General features: G+C 34.2%; 2 protein-coding genes across 6 annotated transcripts; one reads left to right on the top strand and one right to left on the bottom strand.

Moving 5' to 3' along the window:
- Nucleotides 1–1,149: 1,149 nt before the first annotated feature.
- Sirt1 (Sirtuin 1) lies at nt 1,150–9,397 on the bottom strand. 2 transcript variants are annotated; one of them, XR_012993116.1, is made up of 11 exons: nt 9,230–9,397; nt 8,411–8,543; nt 8,100–8,334; nt 7,789–8,004; nt 7,451–7,658; nt 7,194–7,352; nt 6,412–6,688; nt 5,445–6,289; nt 5,122–5,367; nt 4,789–5,047; nt 1,150–3,049 (listed from the first exon to the last, which is right to left on the bottom strand). XR_012993116.1 is itself a non-coding variant. In XM_076318994.1 (10 exons), the coding sequence occupies exons 1-10, from the start codon at nt 9,375–9,377 to the stop codon at nt 4,941–4,943; spliced, it is 2,574 nt and encodes an 857-aa protein (XP_076175109.1). In that variant the 5' UTR covers nt 9,378–9,397; the 3' UTR covers nt 1,150–4,940. The 2 variants fall into 2 exon arrangements, 1 of the variants encoding a protein (XP_076175109.1); XM_076318994.1 differs by having other exon boundaries at nt 1,150–5,047.
- An 871-nt stretch (nt 9,398–10,268) lies between these two features.
- Nucleotides 10,269–13,393, top strand: Tim23 (translocase of inner mitochondrial membrane 23). 4 transcript variants are annotated; one of them, XM_076318781.1, is made up of 7 exons: nt 10,269–10,511; nt 10,774–10,927; nt 11,024–11,147; nt 11,402–11,651; nt 11,746–11,915; nt 11,994–12,111; nt 13,228–13,393. In XM_076318781.1, exons 3-7 carry the CDS (start codon nt 11,051–11,053, stop codon nt 13,235–13,237), a joined length of 645 nt encoding a protein of 214 aa, XP_076174896.1. In that variant the 5' UTR covers nt 10,269–10,511; nt 10,774–10,927; nt 11,024–11,050; the 3' UTR covers nt 13,238–13,393. The 4 variants fall into 4 exon arrangements, with proteins under 4 accessions (XP_076174896.1, XP_076174894.1, XP_076174897.1 ...); XM_076318779.1 differs by having other exon boundaries at nt 10,774–11,147; XM_076318782.1 differs by having other exon boundaries at nt 10,270–10,511; nt 10,774–11,147; nt 11,994–12,121.
- Nucleotides 13,394–13,483: the final 90 nt, after the last annotated feature.

Below are 13,483 nucleotides of genomic sequence, written 5' to 3'. Positions count from 1 at the left end.
AAGAAAAAGAAAAAAAAACTTGCATACACGAGAGCGCACGCTACTCTGACGAAACAACACAACCAGGCTTTGAACATCGTTGAATTTATGATCTTTACACGAAGAAGGCGTCATAACGAAAATAAATAGAGAAAAAAAAAAGAAATCATGTTGGCACGAATTAACACGCGCTGTACTAATAATACATTAAATATTATGTATACCGAATCCTATTCGAATCAATGAATATTGTTCATTGTTAAACAGGTAGTGGGCCGCCGACACGTAAATATAACTCCGTGCGTCCCTAGCAACAGTGCTATTATAATACTATTATTGCTGTGGTGGTAATAATGTTTATTATTATATTATGGTTATTATTACACAAGACGTAATTATAGGAAATGGAAGGTAAATAGAAAACGTCACCTGCTGTTTCGGCTGGACTAGTACGATATACTAAATATTCTAGATAAACACTCGATATACATACATAAGAAATGTTCATTTCGATTGAACATTTGAAAATCTTTCTTGGCGGGGATTTCGACAAGTGTTCAATACACATAGCGACGATACTGTAATTGAAACGGTCCCCTACGCGTAAGTTTCGATGAAGCTCGTGGAAATTGTACTAGAGCTTTTGATCTATTATTCCAGGGAGCGCTTCAATTATTCTCTAAGATACGTTGTTATAATTTAAAGCCTATTTTCAAATTTGATTTATGATAATTCCGATATACAACACAAAACTATTATATGACATACAACAATAAAGCAAATAAATGAATAAATAAATAAACACAACTCTCTCGGTGTGTTTGTTATTCATTGTTCCTCTATCGGTGTTCGACGATGAATGTCTATTTATGAACGATTCTTCGTCGTCTATGTTTAACGTTGGAATTACGGTACTATTTTTATTCCTAGGAACGAAGGAGAAGGGGGATCGGGAGATGATTAGAAATTTACGATACCTTAGAAGGATCGAGTACTTGGTTCATAAATTTTCGTTGCAGATTAAAAAATCGCCGACCTATCAATAATTATTACGTTGAATATATAGTACTTTGCACATAGTGCTCGTACATGCTTCAATCGTTTTTTTTTTCTTGGATTCCATATAAGGGATGGAAAGAAACGTGGCATGAAATGATCAAGTCGTTATTATCATAGAAAATGTTTAATTTAGGAGATAAGCTTACACATTAATAATACCAAAGAAACAGAAAACTTATAACGTCTGAAATAGAGAACATTTTTATAACATTCATTACATTAAATAACAAATTATAAAAAAAATTAAGAGCTTCTGCACCTCGTTCTTTCGTATCGGCTGAACGATGAAAAAATATTACCGTTGGAAAACCGTAAAACCGCATTTTGGTCGACGCGTAAGCGATGCAAAAAGATGCGTTAGTCTCGAAGCGCAGAAAAAAAAAGAAAAACGAAACGGGACATCGAAATTCACTGTTCAGCCGAAACGATAGAAATTCACGATTCATTATACAGTAAAAATAATAAATATTTACATGTGACGCATTTATACAAAAAGTCAGTACTGTGGAAAAAAAGTTGGCATGATTGTCAAATCTTTGCAAGTTGATGCTTCTCTCTGAATCGACTGTGAGCGATACGATGTATACTGACTGTACAGAATAACGACGTTATTACAAAACTTGTACGTCTACATATAACATAAAATCTACTGTCGTCTAAGCAAGGGGGGAAAATACAATTTAAAGCCCTTTTTAATAAATACTATCCGTTTAAGTAGCCGAAATGTAAATAAATGCTTAAGTAGAACTTAGAATGGATTTTGCGATAAATCCAGCAGGAGCGGTGTGTGGATATCGTATACTCGAGAAATATATATATATAAACATATATAAACATATATGTATATATATATTGTAACTTCACGCCTCTAGTCGATCAACAGAGAGAAAGAGAGAGAGACAGATTTTCGAATGGTTTGGAAAATTTTTAGAACGCCGATTAAAACCAACTTTTTATACATTTTACATGTATACATACATCCATATATATACCGTTTGTGCACGCGGATATCTCTGCACGTATGCATACACGCGTGTAATATACGACACCTATGTACGTATAGTATGCATATCTTATATTCGTTTCTTCATTCACTCATTCGCATATCTATCTATCTACCTATCTACCTATCTATATATCTATCTACCTATCTATCTATCTATTATTTACCTACATAGACCTCAAATAAATAAAGACAAAATAGAGGCTTTAAAAGATAATACCTAATCCGTACCACTTGCGTATCGATTTGCAAAACAATGATAAATAAAGCCATTTGTACATAGCGGAAGATAAACTTTCTAAATCTTATAAAACTGACTGTACCCGTGAGGAACCAAATTATTATTATTATTTTTTTTCTTCCTCAGGCCTCAAACGAGTCCTCTTCGTTCTTTCTCTCTCTTTAATCGTTCAGGACGTTTCAACCGAGTTCAATTTTCCTATTGTTCCTCCGTTACCTTTTTTTCATTACATGGCCTGCTAATAGAAAATAAAGCTTCATGCCATGTACTGGAAATATGTATGTATATGTACACATATCAGAAACGTTGAGTTTTTCTGTGGTGGTCTAATAATCTCATTCGTTTCGCGCTGCAGCCACCTTATATGTGTTTGTGTTTATTATTGGTGCATATGTATACGTATGTATATACATGCACGTCCTACACAACGACGCGCTCCGTTTCAAACTTTACGCGCAGAGTGTAGTAAACAATTATCATGCTAATAATTATAATAAATTTTTCACACAACCGTTTCGTTCCTTACAAATATTCGCGACGATGAACATCGAAACAATGATCGCGCTTCGCTGCACAAATCGGCTCGCATTCGTCGCGTGATTTCTCGAAGATCGTCGCGTTCCTCTGGTTTCTTGTGTTTTAATCCTGTACGTTTACTATTCTACCTTCTCTCGTTCATATAAAAATAACACGCAATGCCAAGCTATCCAACATTGCTTTGTACATTCGCCCGTGCTCCAATGAAAAGAAATCGAAACCTAACGAATCTAAAAAAAAAAAAACATTCAGTGCGAAACCATTGCGACTAATTCTGCGTTCTGGTATTGAAATCTATTGCTAAAACTTAAAAACTATATGTCTATCTAGACTGTTTCCACGTCACCATGATCGTAATATTTTCACTCCGGTGCGAATTCGTTTTATGATCTACGGAGCAATCATCTTCCCTCGTGTTCTTGAAAATACGATCGATACGTATGCACGTACCACGAACACGTTTGTTCGTTCGATGTTGCTCCGAGCGCACCCGATATATACTTTAAGAAATCTTGTGACAGAATTAATACTTTCTGTTCGTGTCTCCTTACGTTATCAAACAAACTACTTAAAAATACATGATTCTCGATTATCTAGGATTTTCTTTTACCTTCCAACTTACACAATAATTTACAAAACATAGATAATTATTAATGATAAGTAATTTTGTAGCAGTAGATGTAACAGTGAAAGGACCAACGATAATTGTAGTATTAGTTTACAGTAGTACAGTAAGAACGACAACGATCAGTAAAAGTTGCACTAGTGTTAAAAGTCAATACTAATTAATCTTGCAATTTTTCGTTTTTTTTTTCTTTCTTTCGTTTAGATTCCCTTTCTGCTCTAAGAGAAAGGTTTCAACTGGTTTACCGTTATTTTCCTTCGGGACGACCCGTTAAATGCTTAATATTCTTTTCTATAAAAATTAACGTTGCTGCGTGAGTGTACACGTACACGTGTATAAAATAAACCCGAATCAAGACAAAATCACTTTTCACAATTGTTTACATCCAATATCAATTCGTGCTGTCGCATGTTCGATTACTCGCGCAATTTGCCTGCGTTTTCTTCGAGAGTACAGTAATATTTCTAAATTTCTTGTTTTCCTACGATTGCACGATATTCTGAACAACTAATCTACTTCTTCCGATAAAGTATTTACAATTTACGATAAAATTAATTTCTTTTTTTTTCTTTTCTAACGTTACTTCTCTCTCTCTTATGAACGAACGATAGCGAGGGCACCGTCGTCTCGCGTAAATGTTCGCTCATAAAACGCTAGATTAATCTATAATAATCGATGAACGAAAAGATGAAAATATTATATGCGAATAAAAGTCATGGATCGGTTTTAATCGCGTTCAATCTAGTACGAGCTCGTCGAAACTTAAGAGATACTATTACACCACTATCTCATAACGAATGCTTACTTTTTAATAACGTTAATTCGATAAATATCAGATATTTTTTTCGAAATATGTTCTTGCGATTTTTTCTCGTCATTCTTTGGATATTTTCATGGGGAAACAATTTTTCAAATTTATAGACGTTTACTTGAAACCATTCCAAAGTTCATAAATTAGATTTTTGAAATTGTACGGATTTGTACGTTTTCGCGTTATATGTCAGGGCTAATTGCTTATACGCGTTTGGAAGGTACTTGCGTTTAATTACGCAAAACGATAGACTTGCTGAAAATACTATGGAATTTGTGCTTTCTAAAAGCACGTTCAAAAACATTATTCTTAAAGACATATTTAAAATTTAATGAAAAAAATTTCAATGTTACTCCTTTTGTAGCCACGTAACAAAAAATCATAGTAAGTTTGAATGTTTTGTGCTTGTTAATAAAAGATGTTGCTTACTCAAGAAATCGTGAAACTGCTTTCTCTATTGCTTCGTTAATAGATCCTATTTAAGAAGAGAAAAAAACAAAACATAAGCCTTATGAAAAAGCAAACGCTCGTACCTTTGCGCGAGCGCCCGTACACGCACGTAACGTATGTACAACTGGTAAGAATTGCACTGTTCTCCAAGTATTTGTCGTTTCTTTCATCGAACTTGGAAGTTCGATGAGGGTAACAAGAATCAAGATTGTCACTCCTTAAATGCAGTTTTCCATTAACCGTGTACACCACTGTAAGGACTTGCCGTCCACTTTACTTCTTCACCTTCGGTATCGGCATCAGCCTTGACATTCGTACTTTCCAACAACTTTGCACCCTGGCCTACAAGGATTTTAATTTAACGGTGAAATGATATTTTTCAATTTACCAACAAATATTCTTCTTTCGAGACTTACTTGTTTCTTCCACTTTGCCCTCTTTGTTCATTTCCCCTTGCTGTTCGTCCTCATCTTCGTCTTCCTCATCTTCCTCCTCCTCCTCCTCTTCTTCCTCCTCTTCCACCGCGGACGAAGAATCACTGTCGCTTTCTGAACTTTCGGAATTTATTGAAAGAGAACATTGATCGTAATCCTCAGGATCTGAATATATTTCTGCTCCAGGAAATATATATTTCCCAGGTGTTAGTTGGTAATACGTGTTTTCTGTTGGAATAAGTATTGTGATAAAAAAAAGAAACGGTGTAAAGTTAAGAAAGAAGCGTGAAAGAAATATTACATACCTGGTAACCTCACAGCAATACTTTCTCGTACTTTAGGCTGCCAACAGTGCCTTTCCAGTCTTTCATTTTTTAATTCGTCTTTGTCGTTTTTCCCTTCTCGACTATCGACACTGTTACAACTATCACCTATCCCAGAATCCAGAGCGGAATCGATAGACGCTTGTCTCGGTTTAAAATTAATTTTGTCAATTCCAGTAGTAGCAACTGTTGTGCGATCATCGCTTATGTTTGACACTACCGTATTTTCTATACAACGGTTTGCTTTTAACGTAGAATCTAAGATTGTACTTTCCGAGGAAAATTCGATTATCCTTGGAAATACTTGACACTCTTCTAAATTGTAAACTTTTCCATTCTCTTTTGAGGTAGATTCCACAGACACGACATGAATTTTATAATCAGTCGAACAATCGGAAGTCTCTGTTATCGAGGAGGACGAATTAAAGTCTAACGCAGAACTGCTGCCAAAGTTCATTCTCTTGGGACTGCTTTCGGCACTTGACTCACCCAATCGTCTTTTTGGACTGTCTCCTAAAAGACTGAACCTCTCTTCTGTATTATTTGCATGATCATTACGGAAAGGTGAAATGCAAACGTTTATGCTCTCACTACGTTGTTGGATGCCACCGTTATTATTGACCATGAGACTATCTTGGCTTTCAACAGAGCAAGAATCGTGTGGTTTAAAATCAGTCTCAGCACTATCTCGCGTTAACACAGTATTCGTTGTTGTGTCTTGACTTTGCTCCCAAGTATCATCCGACAAATAACGGATCGGCAAAAGTTGTGTTGCTTCTTTAAGAACTGTTTCGTTCCAGCACACTTCTTTGTAGTTGTCTCCCATTCTGTAGAAAAGCAAATGCATCTAAATAATACTATACGTAATGGCAAATTCTTTGTATGTCCTTTTTTTAGCATGAATTATGTACGCAGTCGTTCTACTTAATTATAAGAATTTCGTACTTACAGGTGACACAATTGATTTATAACGATGTCACCGTCACCCAATAATTCAACATCAAACTTTAGATGTGGTAACGACTCTCGATTAATGAGAATCTGTGGAACATGAGACGGAATAGAGGAAGGAATTAATGCTACCGGCCGAACTTTCAAGGATGATCCGACTACGATTAAAAGATCACAGTCATCTTTGTCTTTGGACATCGCATCGTGAAAAGCGTCCGGAAGTCCTTCACCAAAGAAAACGATATCTGGCTTCATTATGCCCTGTGTCACCAAATCTGTAAATTACAAAAGTAATCCATGAAAACTTTTTTTTCGCTACGCTTCTCCGTTGGCCGTAGCAGATTGCGCTTTCTGTTTTACTCGATCGCAAACACATCATGTTCTATTAATTTCGAAAATGTCTGAACGGCGAATCGTAAACTGTACCCCGCAAATCTGGCTAAACAGCACGCACGGGTAACATGATGCAACTTTTAAAAGTTTACCTTATATGCTTATAAACAAGCCAAGGTTTTACTCGTAGTTACGATTGATGTATCAACTTATGCGTAGATCAGAGTAAATGGCAACATCATTTAGCGAAGACGTATTCCGCAAAGAGTAGATAATGTTCTCTCATGGCCACCGACTCGCGACGCGCTATAGGAAAGACTAATAGCAAAAACTATCACTAGGTAGCTAATGTTCCATAGCATAGAAATTGGCAAGACATTATGAAACACTATAATAAAATGACCATAGCATGAGCAAACGTTACGCAAATATTATATTTATAATTACCTCTATAACTTTCATTAGGATTAATCTCCGATATGGGTGGCAAAGCGTTCACTCTGCATTTCGGACACAAGGGTATCCTCTGAGCAAAAATGTCCTCCCTGATATCATCGGCTTTCACTTGGTATTTACACCTCGTACATGATGCGGTAGCAAAGGACCCTTGAATGTAAAACGCATTTATAATAGATATGAAAGAACACCGGTAATTTGGATTCGGTTTCAAAATAAGGGATAAATTTTTACACGCGCATACTTACCATGACACTCGATCACGTTTTCAATGCCCGCTACCTGTTCGAGCGTATCGATGTTTTGCGAATAATTTCTTAGAAGTTTTTTTTGTTTATCAAGCATTTTAATAAACCTGTGGCACGGGCTCGGTTTAAACTGTCCAGGATAAATTTCTCGTGCAAATTTGTAAAATGGTCTTGGATCTTGACCAAAGTAATTAATATCGAACATAGCCTTTAAAAGAAGAAAAAAACAACGAACATTTAAATTATTCTCAAGAATCTAAAAAGTGGCTTAGAAGTAAATTTGACAATTTTTTGACAATTTAAACATTGAACTTAATTAAATGTTTTACTAGCTGTACCTGAGGATCGGGTAAGTCCGGAAAATCTTGAGCCAGCCTGGAATAAATACCGTCTCTACTTCTGAAATCAGGTATACCACAACTGACGCTTACACCTGCTCCAGTTAAGACTATAATTCTTTTACTATTACGTATTAATCTGACCACATCCGACAAAGTATTTATATGCCTTAACTTCTGTCGACGCGGTGGTTCAGACATTACATTCACTATAATCTGAAAAATGTATATATAAATCATTGGATAAGTATCTATAAAAGCAAAAAATTACACAAGACATTGAAAAATCAATACAGGCTATACTCTCGTACCTTCCAAAGAGTCAGGTCGTCCACCTGCTCTGGAATTTGAGTGGAATCCATAAGGAGATGATGTAGAAGATCTCGAGGATCAGCACCTATTAACATTTGCTTCTGAACCCATGAAGATGCATTCCTCCATTGATGATTAACTTCTCCCTCGCCAGAAAAGTCAGACAATCCTGATAAATCAGACAAATTTGAAACCGTCGAGGAAACTTCATCTTTCTCATCTGCATTATCAATTCTAAAACAATATATGTGAGGAAATTACTTATTAGATAAGAATAAAGTTTACCAATAACAGATGAGAAAAAACTCACGGACAACCAGTATCGTCGCTGGTTGAATCAATTCTTGATGGAGTTGTCGTCAAGTTTGTAGCATTTGGAGAAACAGAAATTGATTTAGACTCGTCGCTTAATTCATTGAACCCACTATCTCCTCCATATGTTTCTGCAATAATATTCGGTGTTTGTTTAAATTTCTGATTGGAAAAATAACAAAAACCCAAATGGTCATTTATTAAAGTTAAAATTTATATTTTCTCGAAAAAGCAACTTATTTCGCTTTATCGAGACAATAATTGTAGAATTTCTTAATTTTGGTAATTAAAAAAGTAATATAGGTCATCATATTAGCGTCAATAAAATTATATTTGAAAACTTTGAAAATTTTTAAAAGTGGCGGCATGATATTCATTCGCGGAAAAACATGTACCCTCCCCAGCGCAGTGAAAATCGTGCCATCTGTGAGCGTCCATTGAACGTAGCGTACAACTTCATATTGCACTGTCAGTAGTTTCTCTATTTTCACTACACCAATTTTCATTTAAACGATTATTCTTGAATAAGAATAAATTGAAAGAGCATTTCAAAACAAGTCAATTAACGAATAAATTTATTGTGTGTCACGAATCGAATTTCAATAACGTCGCAACTATAAACTCGATCAGATTAAAAATGATTCGCGCGAAACGAGATTTACGACGTACTTACATAGAAACTGTCATGGCGGCTCTGGTCTCGCGTCGACTACGAACAAATGATACGACCACGGAAGGCGAATGGACGCCTTCTTAACCGCCATCTTGCAATCTCGCAAATTTCATTAATGAATCGACCATATTTTTGTCAAAATACCTTCGAGATCTTCATTCGGGGTATCATGCGACGTCTCACAATCTTGGAAATCAGGTTTTGCAGTGCTGGTACCGATGTAACCGTTGCCGTCGACTTTTCGTCGTTTTGCTGGGGACGAATATTCTGGCAGCTCCGAGCCCGACGCCATTTTCGACAGCAATGCAATGCATAGTTTGATGCGCGACCGTTGCCACAACAGAGGTCGCCTTTGTCCTTAATGCTCTTTTCCCCTCCACTTTTTGGTTTAGGATGACATCGACACGATATGAAAGTTTCAGGAACAGGAAAGAAGATCGATATTTGCTTCGTGTATTCGTTCGACATTTTTCGCTATTATTATTCTAAGCTTTCAAAAAAAAAACTAGCGCGCACATATAATACGAAAAGAATGCACTAAAACACCAAAATGAACTTTTATCCCGCGCCGCGATTGCAAAATCTCGATGTATTCTTCACGCATGCACTCACGCGGGTTCGCGGCGAGTTTTAAGACAACAGTTACGTAGTAATATTTTTAATTCTTTCATAATTTATCGCATACATTATTATGTGTCAGACGACTTCATAAAAGGCATTATTTAAATCGTTAAAAAACAAGATGCATTTGGGTATTTGAAAAATTATTTAAAACTTTTGTTCAACATGAATACCTAATAAAGTAGCCAGTTTATATAACGGGGTTTACTTCGATAATGTTGTTAAAAAGAAACTGCAAGTAATATAAGACTTGCATCATAGCACTTAATAACTTGTTTTATATACATTATTATTATTACACAATAAATAAATTTGTAAATTCTTTTCTCGATTTTTCATATATTGAGATTGTCATACAGAACAGTGGAATTTCAATCGGTAGAATAGTAGGCTTACTTTAAACTCATATTGAAATATAACAAAAAAATCAAAGATACCAATAAAAGTGATATTCTTTCATTTTATATAGTTTATACATTTTTATTTCTTTGTAATAGTAGCATAGAGTAACACAATATCATGGACCAAGTTTGTTGCATCACTGTATTTCCGGTTACAGCTGTTGAAAGCAAAGTGGCGAAAATGTAAACTAAAGAAAATTTCTATCCTCAGCATGTTCAGGGTGTTTGATCTTAATCAATTTTTGGAAATAAGCGTGTGAATAAACGTGCTCGTTTGCTGCTTGTTTGTTGCCAGTGTTTATTACAAAATTTTATTAGGAGGACACCGAAAATGATAAATTTACGCGATGATAATGGGAAAAATATTATGAACAGTTCAAAATATGATAATCTAAATGAATCAAGTAAGTTAAAGTTTAACGATGCATTTATAAGTAAGTGCATGTTATTTTCAGTTAGTCGGTTTTTGATATGTAGTAAATACTTTAAAGATTATTATTATTATATAATTTCCGTGTTCCATAGATATTGTTTTATAGAAAATTTATAGAGATCAAAGTGCAACTAATTAAATCAGCACGAACATATAACCTCAATTCATATTTTAAAGTAATGCTATTTATTATTTACGGTATACTGTCCCTAAGCATATTTTTAATGTTGCAGAGAAATAAAAATTTCACGTTTGCTTCTATCTGTATATCAGTACAATGACACGTTAGACGCGTAAATAACAACATTCTTTTACGAAACATTTTTCGATCAATAATAAACAATTGAAAATTATCAATAGGAAAGCAAACTATTGCATTAATTTATCGTACGTATAAAAATGACGTATGATTTAACAGTTATATAACATTGTTTATGATAGACTAGGGTATTTCTGACTTAAAAATTAATAAAAATATATTAGGTTATTAAATATTTTGCACAATGAAACATGTCTTCGATCAACAACAATATAAACACAGAAATTCTTGGTAATTTACCATCTATGTCAAGACAACCTAATTACGATGACACAATGTTTGGGAATGGTAACGTATATAATATTAATTATGGTGAAACTCTCTTATAACCTTAAAATTTTAAACGAATTTCTAATAATCCATCCATTTTATCTAGAAGAAATTCATAATACATATTTAAGTAGATGGAACATATATTAACAGAGTGATTACACGAAAATAATATAATAAAATTTCTTTAAAATATTTGAAATAAATCTTTAATAATTATTGCCAGACTCTATGATATTATATAACATTTTAAATCATATTTATTACATAAGTTACATCTCAACAAGGATTACTATCGCTCAGTCCATATTTAAACTTTGACCCGGCATACCTGCCACCAAGTCAACCTGAGTATATATTTCCTGAGGGAGTTACGAAACAAAGAGGTCGGTTTGAATTAGCTTTTAGTGAAATCGGTGCAGCATGTATAACAGGAGCTACTATTGGCGGTGCAACAGGCTTTTACAGAGGTATTAAAGCAACAACGTTAGCCGGTCAAACTGGCAAACTTAGGAGAACTCAGTATGTTATTTAAATTATTTTTATCATTTGTTAACTATTGGAAACTTCGGTAATATAATAAGCTACTAGAAAATATGTCATTTTTTCTCTACAGATTAATCAATCATGTCATGAAAAATGGTTCCTCGTTAGCAAACACATTTGGAATAGTATCTGTAATGTATAGTGGTATTGGTGTACTTTTGTCATGGACAAGAGGAACAGATGATTCTTTAAATACTCTAGTAGCAGCAACAGCAACAGGCATGCTATTTAAATCCTCGTGTATGTTTTGTTTAAATCATTTATATATATATATATGTATATATTGGTACACTACTAATATTCATTTAATTCTTTCAGCTGGCTTGAGAAAATGTTTACGAGCCGGTTGCATCGGATTAGGAGTAGCATCAATATATTGCGTATGGAGTAATCGAGAAACGCTATTGGAATTATGGCATCGCAACATTAATCCAGCGTAAGATTGTGTGTGTACCTGCCAAAACTTTAACTCTGTTGTATATTTCTTGAATGCTCCTACTAGAGTTTTGCATTCAAATGATCTGTATACATTTTTAGTACTCTCAAAAACCATGGGAGTAAAGTAGTATTAAAAAATAACAGTGACCTTTAGTTATATTCATTTACCAATTTCACTGTTATGCACATACATCAATGGTCTTAGAAGGATACGCGTATTAGTATGTACATTCTGTAGTCAACACAAAAAGCAACAGAGGCAATTACTTTTACAAAGATAGTACAATTTGCTATAAAGTATAAATATAAGTGTATCTGTACATTGTTACATTACTGATACGTCATTACCGTTTTTGCTTTTGTGTCTGATGTATCACAGTCATGAGTAACGATTTTTGTATAGCAAGTAATCAAGTATATTTTACTTTTTTTTAACAAATTAATATGCTCGAATAGTTTAATATTTAATTCTTCTTGCGATCGTAATCAAAATGTCTTTAATATATTCTAAAAGAGTTATCTAATAAGTAGTGATGTTGAACTCGAATTAAACGTTGTACGTGTTACTCGGTTTTTACGACATAACACTATCCTATCATTTCCATAACTTTTAACAGTCGAATACAGTATAGTTAATAATACTTTGTTTTCTGATCGTCTCGACGAAATAAAACGGTCGAATTTGAAACAGTAATATTTTCTTTACAAACATGCCGCAAAATTCTGTATTTAGATAATTAATGGTTAACGTTAAAGCTGCTTTCGTCGTTTTTCTAGTGAATCGTATGTTGCATTCAGGTAAGAACTTTATGAAATACAAATGTATTTCGAAACATAGAATTTACTTTATACTTGTTCTTCATAAAATCGTTTTAATAAAACCAACACTTCTTTATGTTTACATTAGTGTGCTTTCAGCTTATAAATGTTTGGTCCTCCGGTAAATTGGCTTTTACCATATATTCCGCGGATGTATACACTTTTCTTCAATTGACTCGGGCGATGAACTCAAAAGAATGAAAGTAGTAGGAAAAGATGAAGAGAAATATAACTGTTTTCGAACGAAACATGTTTTTCGATATTCTCACATACTTTCTCATTTTGTCTTTTTCAGATCAAAGTGAGATCGAAATGTGATACCAAACCACTAGAAATTTACAACGAATTCGACTTGTTTTGTATATAGAAAATCTTCTTGGACGGTACTCTAGAATAAACAATTTATCGAAATACGCATAGCCAATCTGTAATATAAATAAAGAAAATTTTACACAGCAGTATTCATACGTGTGTTTTTACATGGATTAAGTTGGCTGTTATTTTGTCTTGATTTCTAGTTTTAGATTCGTACGTGTGTCACTAGCACAAAC

The sequence above is a fragment of the Ptiloglossa arizonensis genome, chromosome 8 (genome assembly GCF_051014685.1).
Source record: "Ptiloglossa arizonensis isolate GNS036 chromosome 8, iyPtiAriz1_principal, whole genome shotgun sequence".
NCBI lineage: Eukaryota > Metazoa > Arthropoda > Insecta > Hymenoptera > Colletidae > Ptiloglossa > Ptiloglossa arizonensis.
The sequence above is the reverse complement of the archived record's forward strand: the minus strand, read 5'-3'. Positions and strand labels throughout refer to the sequence as shown.